The 16,679-nt window shown below is 39.3% G+C and overlaps 1 protein-coding gene across 1 annotated transcript; it reads right to left on the reverse strand.

The window, feature by feature from the left end:
* Window positions 1-808: 808 nt before the first annotated feature.
* LOC103702174 (mediator of RNA polymerase II transcription subunit 33A-like) lies at window positions 809-15,735 on the reverse strand. The gene is made up of 12 exons (XM_008784497.4): window positions 15,328-15,735; window positions 15,119-15,229; window positions 12,903-13,256; window positions 10,130-10,446; window positions 9,946-10,037; window positions 9,469-9,835; window positions 8,257-8,464; window positions 7,997-8,111; window positions 7,275-7,442; window positions 6,161-6,833; window positions 3,887-4,093; window positions 809-2,333 (listed from the first exon to the last, which is right to left on the reverse strand). The coding sequence occupies exons 1-12, from the start codon at window positions 15,618-15,620 to the stop codon at window positions 1,243-1,245; spliced, it is 3,996 nt and encodes a 1,331-aa protein (XP_008782719.2). The 5' UTR covers window positions 15,621-15,735; the 3' UTR covers window positions 809-1,242.
* Window positions 15,736-16,679: the final 944 nt, after the last annotated feature.

The raw sequence follows: 16,679 nt of genomic DNA on the forward strand, positions 1-16,679 counted from the left end.
AAAAAAAGAAAAGAAAAGAGAAGAGAAAGGTTGGTGACCCCACTACATGAGCGACCCATGCCAAAGAATTGGGTTCAACGGGGCATCGCTGGAACCTTAGTCCTCTAGGCTTTGCCCATTTGGTTGGTGCTGGCATTCATTGGAGAGGAAGGTCGGAGTCATTGTACAGTGGAAGGGTAACCTCTTCCTTAATCTATGATCTTTGATACATTGGGCTGCCAAATGCTTACCAGCTTCAGCGCGGGGTCTCCATTGTGAGCGAAAAGGAGTTGTAAAACCAGAATGAAGAATGAAGAAATTGGAGGGACCGTGGAACATTCTTTGTCATCTACTCTTCTTTCCCTTTCCCTGCTAAATAACTCCCAAAGCCATACCAGAGTATATCATGGAGAGCATCCTTGGAAGGACCTAATGATCATGCATGCATGCGGATGCAGTCCTTGCATGACGTACCGAGAACGATAAGCTGAGAGCTCCTAACTAGTTAAGCAGGGAAGAGTGAGGCAAACAGGAAGTGAGGGATCAAAAAGGGCGCAGATCCTGCAGTCCCAGATAAAGTGCAGTTCACTATGTATTGTATCTGAAGTATCATGCAGAATATCACGTTCAAAGTTAAGCAAGTCGACGAAGACTAGTGCTCTTGGAACCCACTTAATTATAGACTGTTTAATAACAATGGTTCAACCACCTGATCTCTCAATTCCTTGAGCTACTTCAAGCTACAATGCAGCATCAAGTCTCACACCATGCACAAATAAAATGATAACATAGGTGCAAGTCCATGATGGGACTGACTTAAAAACTGGAATGAACATTAGACAATCTGACTCCAGAATAAAATTTGATTTCTTTATGAAAAGAGTCCTACAAATTGCATTGCTACTACCTTGCAGATATAAAATGAAAAGAGCCACCTTGCTACAACCACATCAGATTTGTTATCAACCTGGTTCCTACATTGATAGAAGACTAAAGCTCCAATCTGGACTTGTTTGTAAAATCTACTGTACAGAAGGGGAACCTATATGTTCTTTGCTATGGCAACACTGGATCCATATGTTTTTTCCATGGTCGCATGCTATTCAAGTTTCATCCAGGCAGCTGCCAGACCCAGCTGAAACTTTATGCAAAGCAGTTTGGTCAGAAGCGAGGCCAGGAACGGACCAAGAAGTTTTCCAAAAAATTTACAATCGTATCCACTAGACGAGACTCAAAACCACTACAGTGCCATCAGAAGATAGATCACAACACAGATTCTACCACTGCATCCATGGCTGCAGGTCCCCCTCGCTCAAGCAGCGAGAGAGCCAGATCACACTCATGCCAACCCCTCAACCCACTGGCCAATTTACGCAGAGTTAGCTGCTTCACCTCTGGCACCCATGTCGGAACAAAACTTACCAGCAAGCCCACGAAGCAGGATACGTATGCTTTCCACATTGCTGGGTCACACCCCAGGGATATGTTCCCCTCCACAACACCAGCCACAAAATCCATGTGCATTTCTATCACTCGGGCTCGCTTTGATGAATACACAGATGTGTAGGCAGGAGAAGTATTTCCAATTCCCCATACGAAGGCCCCTGACAAGATCACCATATATGCCATCACATAGCCCTCCAAGATATTGGACACTGGCCCAGCACCACCCAGCTTCTCCCCAGCAGACAGCAACAATGTGGGCAAGGACTCCTCATACAGCGCTTGGACTAGATGGACTCCGCCAACGCTACAAAGCAGGCTTGCCCCTAAAGTTGCCACCTCTTTAACTCCTGAAACAGCAGCAGCAAGCGACATCCGACCAGATCTCAGGCGAGCAGGTCTACTGCAAGCCCATTCATTCCCTAGTTTGTTGGCCCACTCAATGACCAGCTTGAGAATCACATCAGTGACAAAACGAGTGTCATGGAATGTACGACATGTGCGGAGGTAGAGAAAACCTGGGGCAATAGGCAGCCGGACCCCCTGATCGGCCAATGCCTGGCCCAACAGCCCATTTACTCCCCGATTGGCAGAAAGGAGAGATCCTCCAGTTATAGAGGGTCCAAGGAAGGAGGAGAAGCAACTTCTGATCAGCTGGGTAACAGCTTCTTTGTCTCCAATGAAGGGGGAGAGGCAACATGATAGGACAATGAAGTCATGCCACCGCCGAACCTTCTGGGTCCACAGGGCTCCTATGATGGGCATACTCGGCCTTGAGCAGCCTGCTGCACAATTCTCCAATGCCTGGCCCACAATACCATGGACGTACTCTAGGCTCTTGTCGAGTTTAAATGTGATTGTCAAGCTCACAAGGGCTGCCAACGGTAACGGAAGCATCGGTGGCATCCCACCTGCAGAAAACATCAAAATTATGAGAATAATCAGCATTTCAGAAATAAGTGTCATATGTAGGGTTGCCAGCAATAACCATTTTGCTGTTTAAAAAGATATACTTGTTCAAGATATTTAATGTAGCACAATCACAAGACAATATCTTTAACGATTGGTTTCATTAAATGTTTATCATATCAAGAAACTGTTAACAGCATTTTATGATTCTGGTTGGATGACATTAGGAGTTAGAAGTTCTTAACAAGTTTTGACCTATGTAACAGTAGTTTCACAATTAAATAAATGAAACATAAGAAAGGTGCCAACTTTCTATAGAGGAGCTTTTTCCTCAGCTTGAGAATTAACCTGAAACTGTTGCAATCCAAGAAATGAACCTTTCTATGGCTTTCATTTTGGCTTGTTCCTTCAGATTGCAGGGAACAATATAGAAAGAGAGCATGTGGGATGATTAAGTGGACATAATGGATCCTTTTCTATTTATAATTGTGAAAAAATAAAGCCGAGCTAATAAATTTTGAATAACAAATATCACTGCAGAGTTAGACTCAAAATCAAAAGGAAATAATGCAATTCAGCTAACATGTTGACTGTATAGAGATATCAGATAATAGGGATGCAACTGAACCAAGCTATTCAAGAGCAGCTAGGACCTCGCTCGGTAAGTAGCTTGTATACAAAACAAACAAGCACAACCAGCACTTCGAAGCTCAGCTAACAGATAGGCCAAGCCTAACTACTAGGCGGCTTACAGATGAGAGTACACATGGGTTCAGGCCGCCCAAGTTGAGAATTGGCTCATTTATATAGATATATAGATAGATAGATACATATACATACATACATACAAACACGCAAATATATATATAGATATAGATATAATATATCTATACATATATACACATAGGGTTAGAAATGGGCTCGGGCTAGGCTTCAGGCTCAAGATTTGACAGGTTGATTATAACAAGGCAGATTAAAAGCATGCTGAATATGGAATGGGTGTGTGTTATGTCCACAATCTTTCGTAGGTTTATTATCATATGCCAGGTATGCTGTTTCTGAAGAAACCTTAAAATTAACTTGCATTTCAGACAGTGGCCACAGAGACCTACCAAGTTAAATGCATGTGGATCTGGGCAGAGATGCCTGCACTAATTTACCAGTTTATTTTTGATAAACAAAGCTTTTGCTGCAAGGCATAACATAACATGTTGGACAAATTCATTAAAGTATCTTAAAATCTAGAGAAAGCTTCTTCCCATCAGCTGTTTTTAGGTCAAAAATAGAGCCGACTCAGAACTCAATATAGTTATTGGTCAATAATATCTCTTGCAATGTTTCAAAATTTATTTGTCAGAAGTACAAACTCAAGGTAGCCAATCAATTTTAGTTAAGCAAGATTTCCACCACATACTGGGAGATAAAAATAAAGCAAAACTTTTACAAACAAGAGCTTAAACAACTGACATGGATCACAGATGCAAACAGGAACTACCATAAATTAGCAAAAAAGAAGAAACAGCAAAAGTGGCAAAAAGGTGATATAATATCATACGTGGATAACAGCTGGCAATATGAACCCCTGCAGATGCAAGAATTTCCTTTATTTCAGATTCAACCGAGAGAAGATTTGCAGCAGGGCTTGGCCAGTCAGTCCCATTCATTGGAACTGGTTTCCAGATTCCACGAGTAATTTCTGCCGAAAAATAGCTGATAATAGCGGCAAGAGAAGCTGGCAAAAAATCCACAAGATCCCTCAGACCTACAGCAGGTTTGAGTGTTGTCAGATTAAATAAAACATAATCCAAGATGAAATACAAGACTGAAAATCAACACAGATTGCTCATATTCTGAATAATAATCATATAGATATGGAAAAACTAACTCCTGGCACTAACTTATTTACATAACATGACCATAAACTAGCACCATCAATATGCACTTGCACAGTTATAAACACATAAACACATGCATGCATGCGTGCATGTATGCATGTATATATTTATGGTAAATTTTGGGATCATCATATAGTTTTCATTGAGGTGAAACCCAAAGTTATGCCCTAGAACATATCATTTGATCCTGACTAGTGACTACAGATATATGCTCACTGCAGTGATCTGGTATAATGAAATGACGAGCAATGAACCACTGGCAATGCCTGTGAGTACACCTTTTAAAGGAAAACCAAGTTCCCTCATCTCCAACTTGCTCAGGTTGGTACTCCCAAAAGGGCCACCACTGGCATGTAGTCTCGTAATACACTTTTTTACACCAACATCCAATCCAAGAAACTGGCTTACCATAGGGTTCCTATTAAATTTTGGTATGGGAATTCAAAGATTCCTGCTTTTGTTCCTGATCCTACTTCCTGGACTTCAAAACCAATCTCACTCTACATGCCACGTGTTCTCAGTATTAACTTCTAGACATGGTTTGTCCTTCCATATAAGGCAGCCCCATATACCTTTCCATATTTAATGCCAAACAACCCTATTAAATTTACTCGCTCGCACATATTGATATGAAAAGGATGATGCCTTCCCTATACAACATTTAAGAGATGATAGGTGATAGATTCCTTGTACTTCACATACTATGTAGATATTGACAAGAACAAAAAGTTCTTGTCAATACGAAAAAAGCTTACCACAAGAACATCTTAATTGACTGCTAAAATACTAGTCAAAGGAAGAAAGATCTACCAATGGTATCACCAAAAAAGATCTTCCAACATTGAATTTTTACACTTGTAGCCTGCAGTGACTACAATCCAATCTCCCCACTCACTCACTCCTGAATCACACAGCTTGCCAATGACTACACCAAACTTCAAGTCTGGCTTGCTCCCAAAAATAACTCAAAATTATGCTGAAAGAAACAAAAAGGAAATAAAAGAAACAGCTAAATTTCTCTTACACCTGATATCCCCATGACTTTCTTAAAGAAGCCCTTCAACATCATCCAATGCCATTCTGTCATCTGCACCACTTAGGCATACATGATCCATTATAGGCCATTAAAGTTACAGCAGTCATCTTCCAATCAGCATATAAATGAGAAAGCATCAATTCTTTGAAGGTTGGTTTTTAATGAAAATTATAAAATAAAGCTTCCCGCATTTGAGTGTCAAATTAACAAGATTGAAATGACACAAATAGCCCTTTCTATTTTCTTTTGGGGCCTTTGCACTTCTTCTAACCAAGAAAAAAGGTCAGACAAGAGTAGCCTTTCATAAATTTAGTCACTTCAAATTCACCTATTCTTTTAGACAAGAATCTAGAGACATCACAACACTGCTATGACACCAGAAGTTGTTTCGCGCTTTCATTTACATCTAACATCCTTAAGATCTCCCCAGAAAAGAACCTTTCAATCCAGATACTTGGACATGCACGCCAGGACAAATGTGGACAAACTCATGCCGTTGGTTATAAATTTAAGCAAGACATAAACTGATCCAAGCCGCTCTCCCATATAAGCACTTTGTCAACATTCTAATTGAAAACCAGTTTCAGCCTGTCATATGACATCTTCACAGGCTCCTACAACAAAGAGATTCCAAAACTTACTGCAACCGTGCAGCATGTGGCCGATATATTCTTTAAGCATAGCAAGAAAAGTCTTGCTCAAAGAACGAGCATTCCTTACTGTCCTTATCATTTGATCACATGCTCCAGGCCAATACTACTCACCCATCATAGATTTCATATATAAATCAAATAACTGGAGGAGCAAAAAATACTCTTTTTAGACTTTTCTATTATCTTGTGTAATGATCAGTAAATATATAATATCCAAGGAAAGCTGTGCCTAAAATGCATCCAACCTGTAGTCAAGTCCCGGGATGAAAGCCTTCCGTGGGCACATGCAGTCAATACAGCTTCAAGAACAAAGGGAACAGCTTCTAGAAACTCCCATGCAGTTGGTGTGGGCCTTTGATGAGCATCTTCTGTTGCATTCATGGGGGATCCACTTATACTGCTACTGGAAGTTGACGAAGGATTACCAGAAACACTTCCAGCTTTAGGCATTTTTCGATAAATCATATTCAAAATCTTATTGGCAACTTGATGAACTGGATTTTTATTGCACAGGCCAGCAAGAGTCGAGGCTATGCAAGCTTGATTCTGAAAGTACCAAGCACGCAGCTTTGGAAATGAGTCGATATACACTGGCTGACTGGGTGTTGACTGAAATGGATCTGTAATACTTCCCACCCTACCGATAGCACTAGAATTTTGCAAAGCAATGCGACTGTTGTGCATCAATAAGAGATAGTCCAGAGTCAATTCCAAACTGACAGGGCCTCCGCGACCAGCCAAACAGTGCTCATGAGGAGGTTTATAAAATTTCCATAAGCGAAGAAGAAAGAGAAATGCACATGAGAAGACTGCATAAACAGAAGTCTCATCAGAGATGCTTGATCTATGATTGAATGGGGGCGGTAGTGACCCAAAAGCCTCACAAAGTGGCATCAGAGCGGCTGCAACATCTGGAATCTGCAAATAGCATTAATCTATGCAACTGAAGAAGAAGAAGAAGAAGAAATTGCAAGAGAACAATAAGTTGCCCCAACTCTTTGGGTAGAATCACTTGACATGAGCACAAGAAATGAAAAAAAGGTGGATGACATAACACCTAACTGTCAGAATTTGAAAATCATTTGCTTATCAGGAGTGAAATATAACATGCAAATTAAATTCATGGAAAGATGACATCTACATCGAGTATCTGAACTCGCCACACGTTAAAAAATATTGCATGAAATATTTTGTAGCTAAACAATGAATGAGAATACACATGAATAATTCATCAACCTAAAGGCAGCAAAAGTTCTATGCATTTCTGTGTAAGACTTTAGTTCTGAGAGAAGCATCATAAAACAAATCAAACTAAAAAATGATGAAGAATTATGACAATAGCATGTATTGCCTACTTACCACACCATATAAAGAGAGGATATGAATAACATCGCCACAAGAAACACCAAATAAAATAGCACTGAGCATAGACATATGACCGATTAAATTACTCCCACTTCCAGATACCGAAGAATTAGGAGGCACAGGTGGAGACAGTAGCTTGACCACAATGCGCACCACATGCTCCTGAAACATAAAAGAGATTTGGGTTAACAGGAAATATCAAGTTAATAGCAAAAGATTAAAGCTTCCAAAAAAAATCAGGACATCAACCAGTGCAGTTACTGCATCAATGCCCTAGGAGGCTCCGAACAGCATAATGTCTCAGATGTCAAGGATAGATAAGAGATGATTGAAGGTGAAATCGCCAGAAGATGTCGATAACTATAAGGCATATTAAGGTGAAATCATCAAGTACTAATTTGGATGATTTGAAGTTTTATATATCTGAGGAAAAAAACTAGAAAGTATAATGTTTACCATACAACTACTAGAGTTCAATTTGGAAGGCCACATTTCATTAACAACCAAGGTTCGCCGTACCGGTACCGAACCCCGTACCGTTGCCGCATTAGTATAGGCGTACCGAGTGTCGGTACGGTACAGTATGCGGTACGCCAGGCGTACCGACATTGGCGTACCGATACCGGTATCCATCGGTACGGATACGGTACGTCCGGTACCGACCGGTACCAATCGGTACAGCATACCATAATAACAACAGTATGCAACTGTCCCACCTGAATATTCCAGCCACGAACAAGGGATGCGCCGCATAGAATCTTTGCAGCAGCTGATTTTTCTTCTTCTGATCCATTTAGTGCAATATGGTACAATTTCTCCAGTTCCACTACACTGAAGCAGACACCAAAATCGTAAATCCAAAAATACAACCATAAGATCACTAAAACAGCCTATATGCACAGTTAGAAGTCCAAAAACAGAATCATGCACTTCTAATGTTTACCAAATCAATCTTGTAAGGATTCCTTTTAAATACCTCGTAGCAGGAGATGCCATAAGAGCATTTTTAAGCAAACTGTTTAGTGGAGCTCCATCCATAAAGGTTGACCAAGGGGACTCTTGAACTAACAGTGAATCCTTTGATGGTGTCAATGGAACCACATAGCCAGGCCAAAAGTAGGCAGATGTATCGATCAAGTTTCTTGCAATGCAGGCTTCAACTATAAGATGCAGCATGTTTCCAACTGCAAAAGCAATAAATGGTTCGGCACAAGCCAGTGCTTAGAACTTGTCCAGAGAGTATTTAAGAGAGAATAGGTAACACAATAGATTGCGGCCAAAGTGCTCTAAGGGAAAGCAGAGCTATTGTTCTCCTAATGATATAATAGCTCCATGAGGCATAATATGCGGTATATACCTTAACCCTAACCGAAGGTTTATGCTATCTATATTGAGTAAGTATTACAAAAATGAATGATTTGTCAAAGATCCAGAATGTAATATTATCAACACACCAAAGCTGCATTATCTCTTAGAATTTGTGTTTCTTCTCTTGCTTTTTTTAACCCAATGTCCAAAAAATTGCATTCAATAGGTTTCATTATATTATCTAGCCTACAAAAAGAGCTTTCAAAAAGCTAATCAAGAAACAGAATTAGGTGCTTCACGGCATAAAATAATTTGTGAACCTAGAGGAAATACAGTTCTTAGAAAAAAATTCCACTTATCTCCCAAGCCCGCATGGTTTGCAAGCTTTACAATTGCAAAAGAGATTAAAGAGAGTTTTGCTTCTCACCAGTACGTTGGTTGATCAATTGATGAATTTCACTGCCTTGGCAAGAATATATTTTTTCCATGACCAAGTCAGTTATATCTGAGTTTGTAATTTCCTGTATAGATCTACTAATATGGATAAATTGTCACAGAGCAAAAATGTTATATCAATCAGAACCAACAGAGATTCATGCTAGAATTATCTAGAGGAAAAGAAAAGATATAAAGGAAGCCTTCAAGATTTGTCAAGGCAGCTAACTCATTCATGGTTTTTTCTAGACCAATGTTATCATGTTTCCATTTCTTTCATTTCTTTTTATTTTTAGGTCTAATAAAAGCTTACTCACTGACAGAAAGCAATCCGACTCCATGACCAAGTGAACAGTCATGTTAATCCAGATATTTGTCTTGTTTTGTTACTACAATTTTCAACAAAGATAGATGCAAATAAGTCAACCTTACAAAACAATCTAACCTGCTTTTACAGAAGAATCGTTGCGATTGGGAGCACCAAGGTTACCACTTCCGGTCTTTAAATTAGAAATGAACGTTGCTGCTTTTGAAGCTGCACTATTAGCTGCATTGACCACTGATGGAGGAGGTGATAAAAGCCCAGAAAACTGTCCTAAAACCTGAAGAGAGAATATTAATCCATGTTTTTTAGAAGCAAAATTGCTTCCTTCAGTTCCCTTTACGCAGCTTCTGGTTATGCCATTGTTTATAAGAGAAGGCATTTCATATTCATCTTTCACAAGAGGAACAATTGCCAAAGGAACAATAGATAATAGCATGCAAAGTCGTGCATCGAGATGAGGTATAGGTCCTTCCAGAGGCTCACGATCCTGCTTGTGGACAGCAAGGATAACAATTATTGACAAATAGATTAATAGATTATTTAAACAAATTTCTTTGCTATGGAGGAAAACAAGCACAAAGAGAGAACTATCTCAACTCGCTGTATAAGTCGAAGAGCTGAAATCCAGAGAGCTTGAAATGTCTCCTGCCAGCTTGCTTGATTCATTACTTTGAGTGACTTGGTCAGCTCTGATCAAAAGAAGAATAAACGTCACTTTTGTTATGGAATAGCCTAAAATTTCATGAATGGGAAGACCATGAAAACTGTCAGCAACAAGCACCTGTAAGTATTTCAATGGCAGATATAGGATGGAGTTGCTTCCCATCCATTGCATTCTCCATAAACATGTCAAAAGTAATCCAACAAGCATCCCTACTGGCGCCAAAAATGTGGCATGAGAGCAAGCTACTGGGCCCATCATCAAACAGAACTCCAAGATGCTGATGTCTATTTAACTTGTATTCCCAGTCCATAGCCTTCTGTATGTTCGCAGACAAGCTATCTAATATATGATTTGCAGATAGTAAAGCTTGTGAGGCTGATTTATGCGATTCAATAAACTGCAGTCTCTCCAATAGATCATTGAACTTCTCAGGCCTACGCTTGCAAGCAAACATTTATTAGTAACTCCACTTGAAAATCCATCATACATAATGAAATCTTCTATGCACATATATCTGAACACAAGAGCAGGGAAATCAAAATATCAGATTCATCTTCTCTTTCAACAACATAAATTAGACTTTCGAAGCATCGGATGTAGCACAGTTAGCAGAATCTGCTTTTCGCTGGAACTTTTAAGAATGGCCAAGTAACCACAAAAGGGATTGCCATGTTAAGTTAGGAGCTCTCATGCAGATTACAAAATGTATGAATTCCCCAGTATGGGAGAAGGTTACAGAGAAATATGGATCCACTTGGGATGACAAACAATGGAATCACAAGAACTGGCCCATAAGAAAAGTAATCATTATGAAGAAAATTATAAGTCATGTTTCACATCTGTATCTCATATGACATAGGGAAATATGTTCAAATATAATTCTTCCAGTCAAATGTCCGTTTTACCACAAGCACATTTTATGGTAATTACAGAGTGAGAGAAAAAGAGGATGTAGATAGGTTCTATCAAAAAAAAAAAAAAAAACAAAGGGGATGAGGAAAACTGAACCCAAAAAGACAGATTAAAGAATAAAAGGATCAAAAGCTCTTCATAAAGATAAACCACATGCTGAATACAAATTCAGATTGCAATGTGTCATTGTGTTTGTCATTTATCTCCCAGTATTTATACTGAGAGATACAAACAACAGGAGAAATAAAGCTAAGTAAAGCCTTCTCCTTGTAATTTAAACAAACCAATAGCCATTTGTCTTTATCTTTGACACCATTAAATGTTTCCACAATCAGTCTCGGATAAGTGATATGGCACAATCAATTCTTATGATCATCACCAAGCACAATGCAAGAGGACAAATGGAGATAAATTGGAAGGAAATATGCAGTTTCACTCATTGAACCTTGTATGGCATGATCTTCTCTAAAGACAATGACTAAGGGCATGTCTTCATCTAAAAAAGTCAGTCAAAACAAATGGGTGCTCATTTAACACAGACTGCACGCTAAGCCTTCAAGAAAGACATTTTATGAGTTCCTATAGGCATCAATTGTTTCTGTTTGAGAAAATCCACATGTGATTTTCAATATTCTTCTTGCTATAATTATATATTACATTTTAATATATGCAGGTTTGAAGTGGCAAGAGGCAAAGAACTCGGCCTAGCTGTCATATTCATACCTATGCCCAAGGGGCATGTTTGGAGATAAGTTCTTTTTCTTTGTTATAGGATAAAGAGCAGGACCTCATCCATGATAGGTTGAAGTCAGGCATAAGCACAAAATTGCATGTTTTGGAATGTAACCATGCAAATGCCCTTTGGAGGGTAGGACCCTACAAGTCAATCTTTGGGTCTATTTAAACAAGTCTACCGTCCAGCTCTTCCAACAGTTTGTGCATAGCACATATGCCCACACACCCATTTGCATGTGCATGACATGCCCTTCTGCTGATAAGTGGCTGTGAACTCGTCAACCATTAAATGTATAGTATAAACATCTTGCCTTACAATAAGTGATTCATGTAAATTAACAAAAATACTCCTATTTCTAGTCAATTTGCTTCTTTTTTTTAAAAAAAAAAAAGGAACACAGTGCACATAAAATAAAAAAGATAATGTGGCTGTAAAGTAGGTATATTTGGTAAAGAATCAAATGCATTTCAGAAGGAGGGCCTCATGGCCTCGAACATACATGTCCAGCCACCCTAGCCTGTTTGCCTTATATAAATCTAGAATTTGGCATGTGTGATGCACATCTTCAAAGGAGTTGTGGTTTTCCAAAAAGTTGAAATATTAAATTGAATCCATTCATTTGTGAGGGCTTTGAAGTTCAGCAGCAAGCCAGACTCCGCAGTTTTCCCATTATAATGTAGTAGATAGTAGATAGGAAGGTCAATAGATACCAGCAGCTACCAGGTGAACCATACCAACCCAGTACATCATAGGGGCTCAGTATGCTCCCAGACCAGCATGACATAAATCGTGTGCTACATCTAACGACATACCATGTGCCAGAACAGGGGTGACCGTACTGTACGAATGCATGATCGGTACAGAGTCACGTACAGTATGCGAGAAATTCAGTAGAGTTATTAGCTCTTATACATAACCATAAAGTTGGTCACCTTGCCCAACTACAACTTGAGTGTTCTAGCATCTTTAATTGTTGTTTCCATGACATATACACATTATTTAGTCCATATACTTAAATTCATGGAGGTCATAATTCCATTTCTGTCATCCAAAACAATGTTCCAGTCCCCTTTCCCACTTTATTAATAAAATACTACACATATGCAGCGATAATACCAAGTCCTATTATGAACTAAAATGAAAAAAAATAGCTAAAGAGATATAAGTTTCAAATTGCCATAGTGATCACACATACTATGGGGAGGAAAGGAGGGGGGGAGGGAGATATAGAGAGAGACTCACATATTGAGATAGAAGAGACGGAGAAAAACTTTGGCCTTTTTATTTGAAGTAATTTTCCCAACCACCTCTATAGCCAAAAGAGCATTAGTTCCACGTAGCTGTTCACGATGCCTGTTCCGCCTCTCATCTGAACTTTCTTTAACATCTATCTCCATAACTTGATGTCCTTCATTAGCATAAAAGTTTCCATGTTTATCTCTGAACGGCAATTGAAAGCCACAGTCTTCTAGTGTGCAGTCGATCAAACATGTCATGAAACTCAAGATGGACAAAACTACTGCATGTCCAAAATCCATTTGGTGAACCCCATATGTACGTGAAAGTTGTAGAGAATCATCAACAGATTTAACTATCCTGCAAAACAGAGTAATTATTGCATAGGATCAATCAGTCACAAGACACAGTGATCACCAGCTATGGAACCCATTTTAACTAGAATGCTAAGCATTTCTGGGTCAAACAAATATGAAGGAGGTAGCCAGTAGCTGAACAATTGATGAGCATGATATATTATTTTCCAATATCAGCATGCAGTTCCCATACAGTGTCAAGAGGATATAAGCAAAAATGCACAGGCAGAGGAAAGCTGCAGTCAGCTAAAATGAGAACAGGTTTTCTTATATAGCATATACCACAAAACCCCTTCTAGAGGTGAATATGCAGTTCCACTTACATGCCAATCCTCAACCATGTGAAAAGAAAGAGTAGATACAGTCTTTGAAAATTTGACCGAGTGCCAAATACAATTCACATAGATGAATACTTGTTTAAAGCTTCTTCTTGGTCAAAGCATTTCCCTTAAAGAGACTCTAAGCAACTTTAACAAAGCTGAATGTCATGCTAAGTTCAAGAAACATGATTGATTTCAATGCCATCATATCCTAGCTGCATTTTAAAGCACCATTACATCAACCATTCCACAATTAGATGTAGCAATTGCGAAAAACCTGTCAATATGGGCTAAAGAAACATTATTAAAATGCATCATATGATAACATCAAACACAAAGATGCTGGTGGCTGCTAGGTGTATCCAACAAGTTATCTCACTACAATTTACTCAATGTGGTGTGGAACAAGTGGGCAAGTTACAGACACTGGTTATTAGTAAAAAGCCTACATCACTAAGGAATATGATGCATTTCTTAAAAATAAGCAAGTTTTTTTTTTTTTGAGTACTTCAGGGCAGTGATTTAAAATAGAGTGACTGGGATAAAGTTTTAGCAACAAATAGACCCCTAATTCAGGTCCAGTTTTCTAAAGAACAGAAACCAATTATCCTACGCCCAAGTCTAGGATCCCTACGTTCTAAAAAGATAGACTTGCTACATTTGTGAAAAGCAAGGACTTGTTGCCAATAAATTCTACCATCTCAAGAGCATACATTAAAAGCACAAAATTCTCAAAGGATAGAGTGTTGCGCCAAATCCCACACACTTACATGATGACCAAGCCAGCCTCTGATAAAGCGGCTGAAAGTTAACCAACCTCTAATTCACAGATTAGACAACTGTGATTGTCCACCAACTGGTGCAAAAATGGCATTCTCCATCCAAATCTATTCTGAATCTGGTTAACTCGGAGCATGAAAATATAAATGTGACAACCAGCAGTCACGGCAGAAAACAAGTTAACTTAAATAAGGGTCCTGAAGTAAAATTACCCTTACATAAAGCAGTGATCATGAGACATACATACATGCATGCATGCATGCATGAATATATATGTGTCTGCGCGTGTTGAAATTATTCTGCCTCTCTGTTTATACCGTGAACCCTCGTACACTTAGAACATGAGAACTCTGCTCATATAGAACCCTCCTTCCTTGTACTAAGTTTCTTTGTTTTATTCATCTTCTTTAAGTTTCTAAGCCGTACAAAGACATCTCTTCGTTAGTCTTTTTCCTCTTCAATTGGCATTTTCTTCAAGACCCCTAGCAGTCTAAAAATATCGAGAGTTGGATCCATACCTCTTTCCCCTATTCCCACTTCATATAAGAAAATACTTTTCAGGACCTTACTTTGCCATGCTTCTTGATATGCTCCCCGACTAGAGATAACTGACTCGAACCCTAGTTTTATTTTCGAAAATAGCTTATCCACGACAAAAGATCACTTCTGGAAAGACAAAAAACCTTCTTCCCATCTATGGCGATATAAGCAAGGAGGAATATTACTATCTGAACCAAAATTTATCAATAAGAAGCCAATAACTTACTTGTCTCTGCAAGGCCCAGCCTCCACCAAAGGAGGCGACAGCGCATATCGACTCAAGAGCTCCAAGTACAGCCTGTAGGCCTCCGGCTGTGCCCGGCGATGAGGAATAACTCTGAATCCAGCACCAAGAGTCCAGTATAGCAAAGAAAATCAGCCACTAAGAATAAGAAAAGAGAATTGGATGGGAAGTAGAAGGAGAAATCGGCAAACCTGCGAGCAAGGAGGGCGAGGGCGTGGAGTGGGTAGATAAGGCGAGAGGCCATAACCTGGTCGAGGAGCTTCCAAAGGGAAGGGGTGTTGTGGGAGAAACAAAGATTGGAGACAAGGACGTGCCCTAGCTCCGGGCTGGGGAACCCTAGCCCCTTCTCCCGGACGGACCGGCCCACCTCCACCGCCCGCGCCAGCAGCGGGTCCCCACGCTCCTCCGACGCCTTCACCGCCGCCATCACCCGCCTTTCCAGGTCCCCAACGCCGAAATCCTCCGCCTCATCCTCCACAGCCATCTCCACTGCCTCCGCCGGCGCTCGCTGGTCCGCTCCGCCCGTCGCGGGGGCGCTGCTCGCTGATAAACGGAACGGTGGAAGAAGAGAGGCACAAAAGAAAGCGTCCGAGAGGGAAGAGAAAACTAGAGTAAGGTCCCCAGGGGTTTTATGGGACCATCTGTGTTGGGCCCCACCAGGTGCTGACGTCCTTGACCGTTGGATGAGACCTCGTGACGCGTGCCGAATATCTGGGTCCTTGCATTTTTTTCCCCTCCAGGAGTAATCACGCAAAAAAAAAAAAAAAAAAAAAGCTATTTGGGGGCTTCCAATTTCCGCCTGAACCCTAATTTAGTGTAATAGGATTATCAAACTTTTAAATTTTTTTTTTGAGCTATAAATTTTACCTGCATGATAAATTTATTATATAATTTTAAATAATAATTTATATGGTAGAAAAAAATGATGCTTCACATTCTACCATGATAATTTTATCGGCAACCAGATGAAATTAATAGCCAGAGCTCAAGTAATTATACTAAATTAAAGTTCAAAATAAAATTAAAAATCTTTAAATAATTTAAATTTTTTTATATAATTATGTTCTGAAATTACCATTTTATTTTTGCATATCAAAATAATAATAATAATAATAATAATAATAATAATAATAATAATACCAGAAATTATACAGCGAGCTGCATCTGTAATAACTAATTCATGTATGCTTGATGACGGTTATGACCTGCATCAGTGTTACAGCGAAAAATCTCTCTCTTTAGTAATACAACCAAAAAAGTCTTTGACGTGTAGTTTGGTCTGTTTTTTTTGCATGTCTTTTTCGCTTTGTATGTTAAATTTTAACGTGGCTGATTAAGAACTTTGACATATAGGCATACCTTGGCCCTTTTACCAATTTATTATTTTAATATAATTATAATTCAGTTGTTGCTGCATATAAAAATAATGTTACTAGAATGTAAGAAATTAAGTGACTACTATGAGTCGATACACACAATACAAACTAATAATGACTGGCTCCGAGCCTAACTCAGTGTGGCTGCTATAGTAGTTTGAACTAGC

This window comes from Phoenix dactylifera, chromosome 3, assembly GCF_009389715.1.
Source record: "Phoenix dactylifera cultivar Barhee BC4 chromosome 3, palm_55x_up_171113_PBpolish2nd_filt_p, whole genome shotgun sequence".
NCBI lineage: Eukaryota > Viridiplantae > Streptophyta > Magnoliopsida > Arecales > Arecaceae > Phoenix > Phoenix dactylifera.

Coding starts and splice junctions, on each gene's coding strand:
- LOC103702174 (XM_008784497.4), bottom strand. CDS start 15,620: ATGGCTGTGGAGGATGAGGCGGAGGATTTCGGCGTTGGGGACCTGGAA. Junction 9,836..9,945: donor CTCTTCGACTTATACAGCGA/GTTGAGATAGTT, acceptor GTCCACAAGCAG/GATCGTGAGCCTCTGGAAGG. Junction 8,112..8,256: donor ATGGCATCTCCTGCTACGAG/GTATTTAAAAGG, acceptor TGTCTGCTTCAG/TGTAGTGGAACTGGAGAAAT.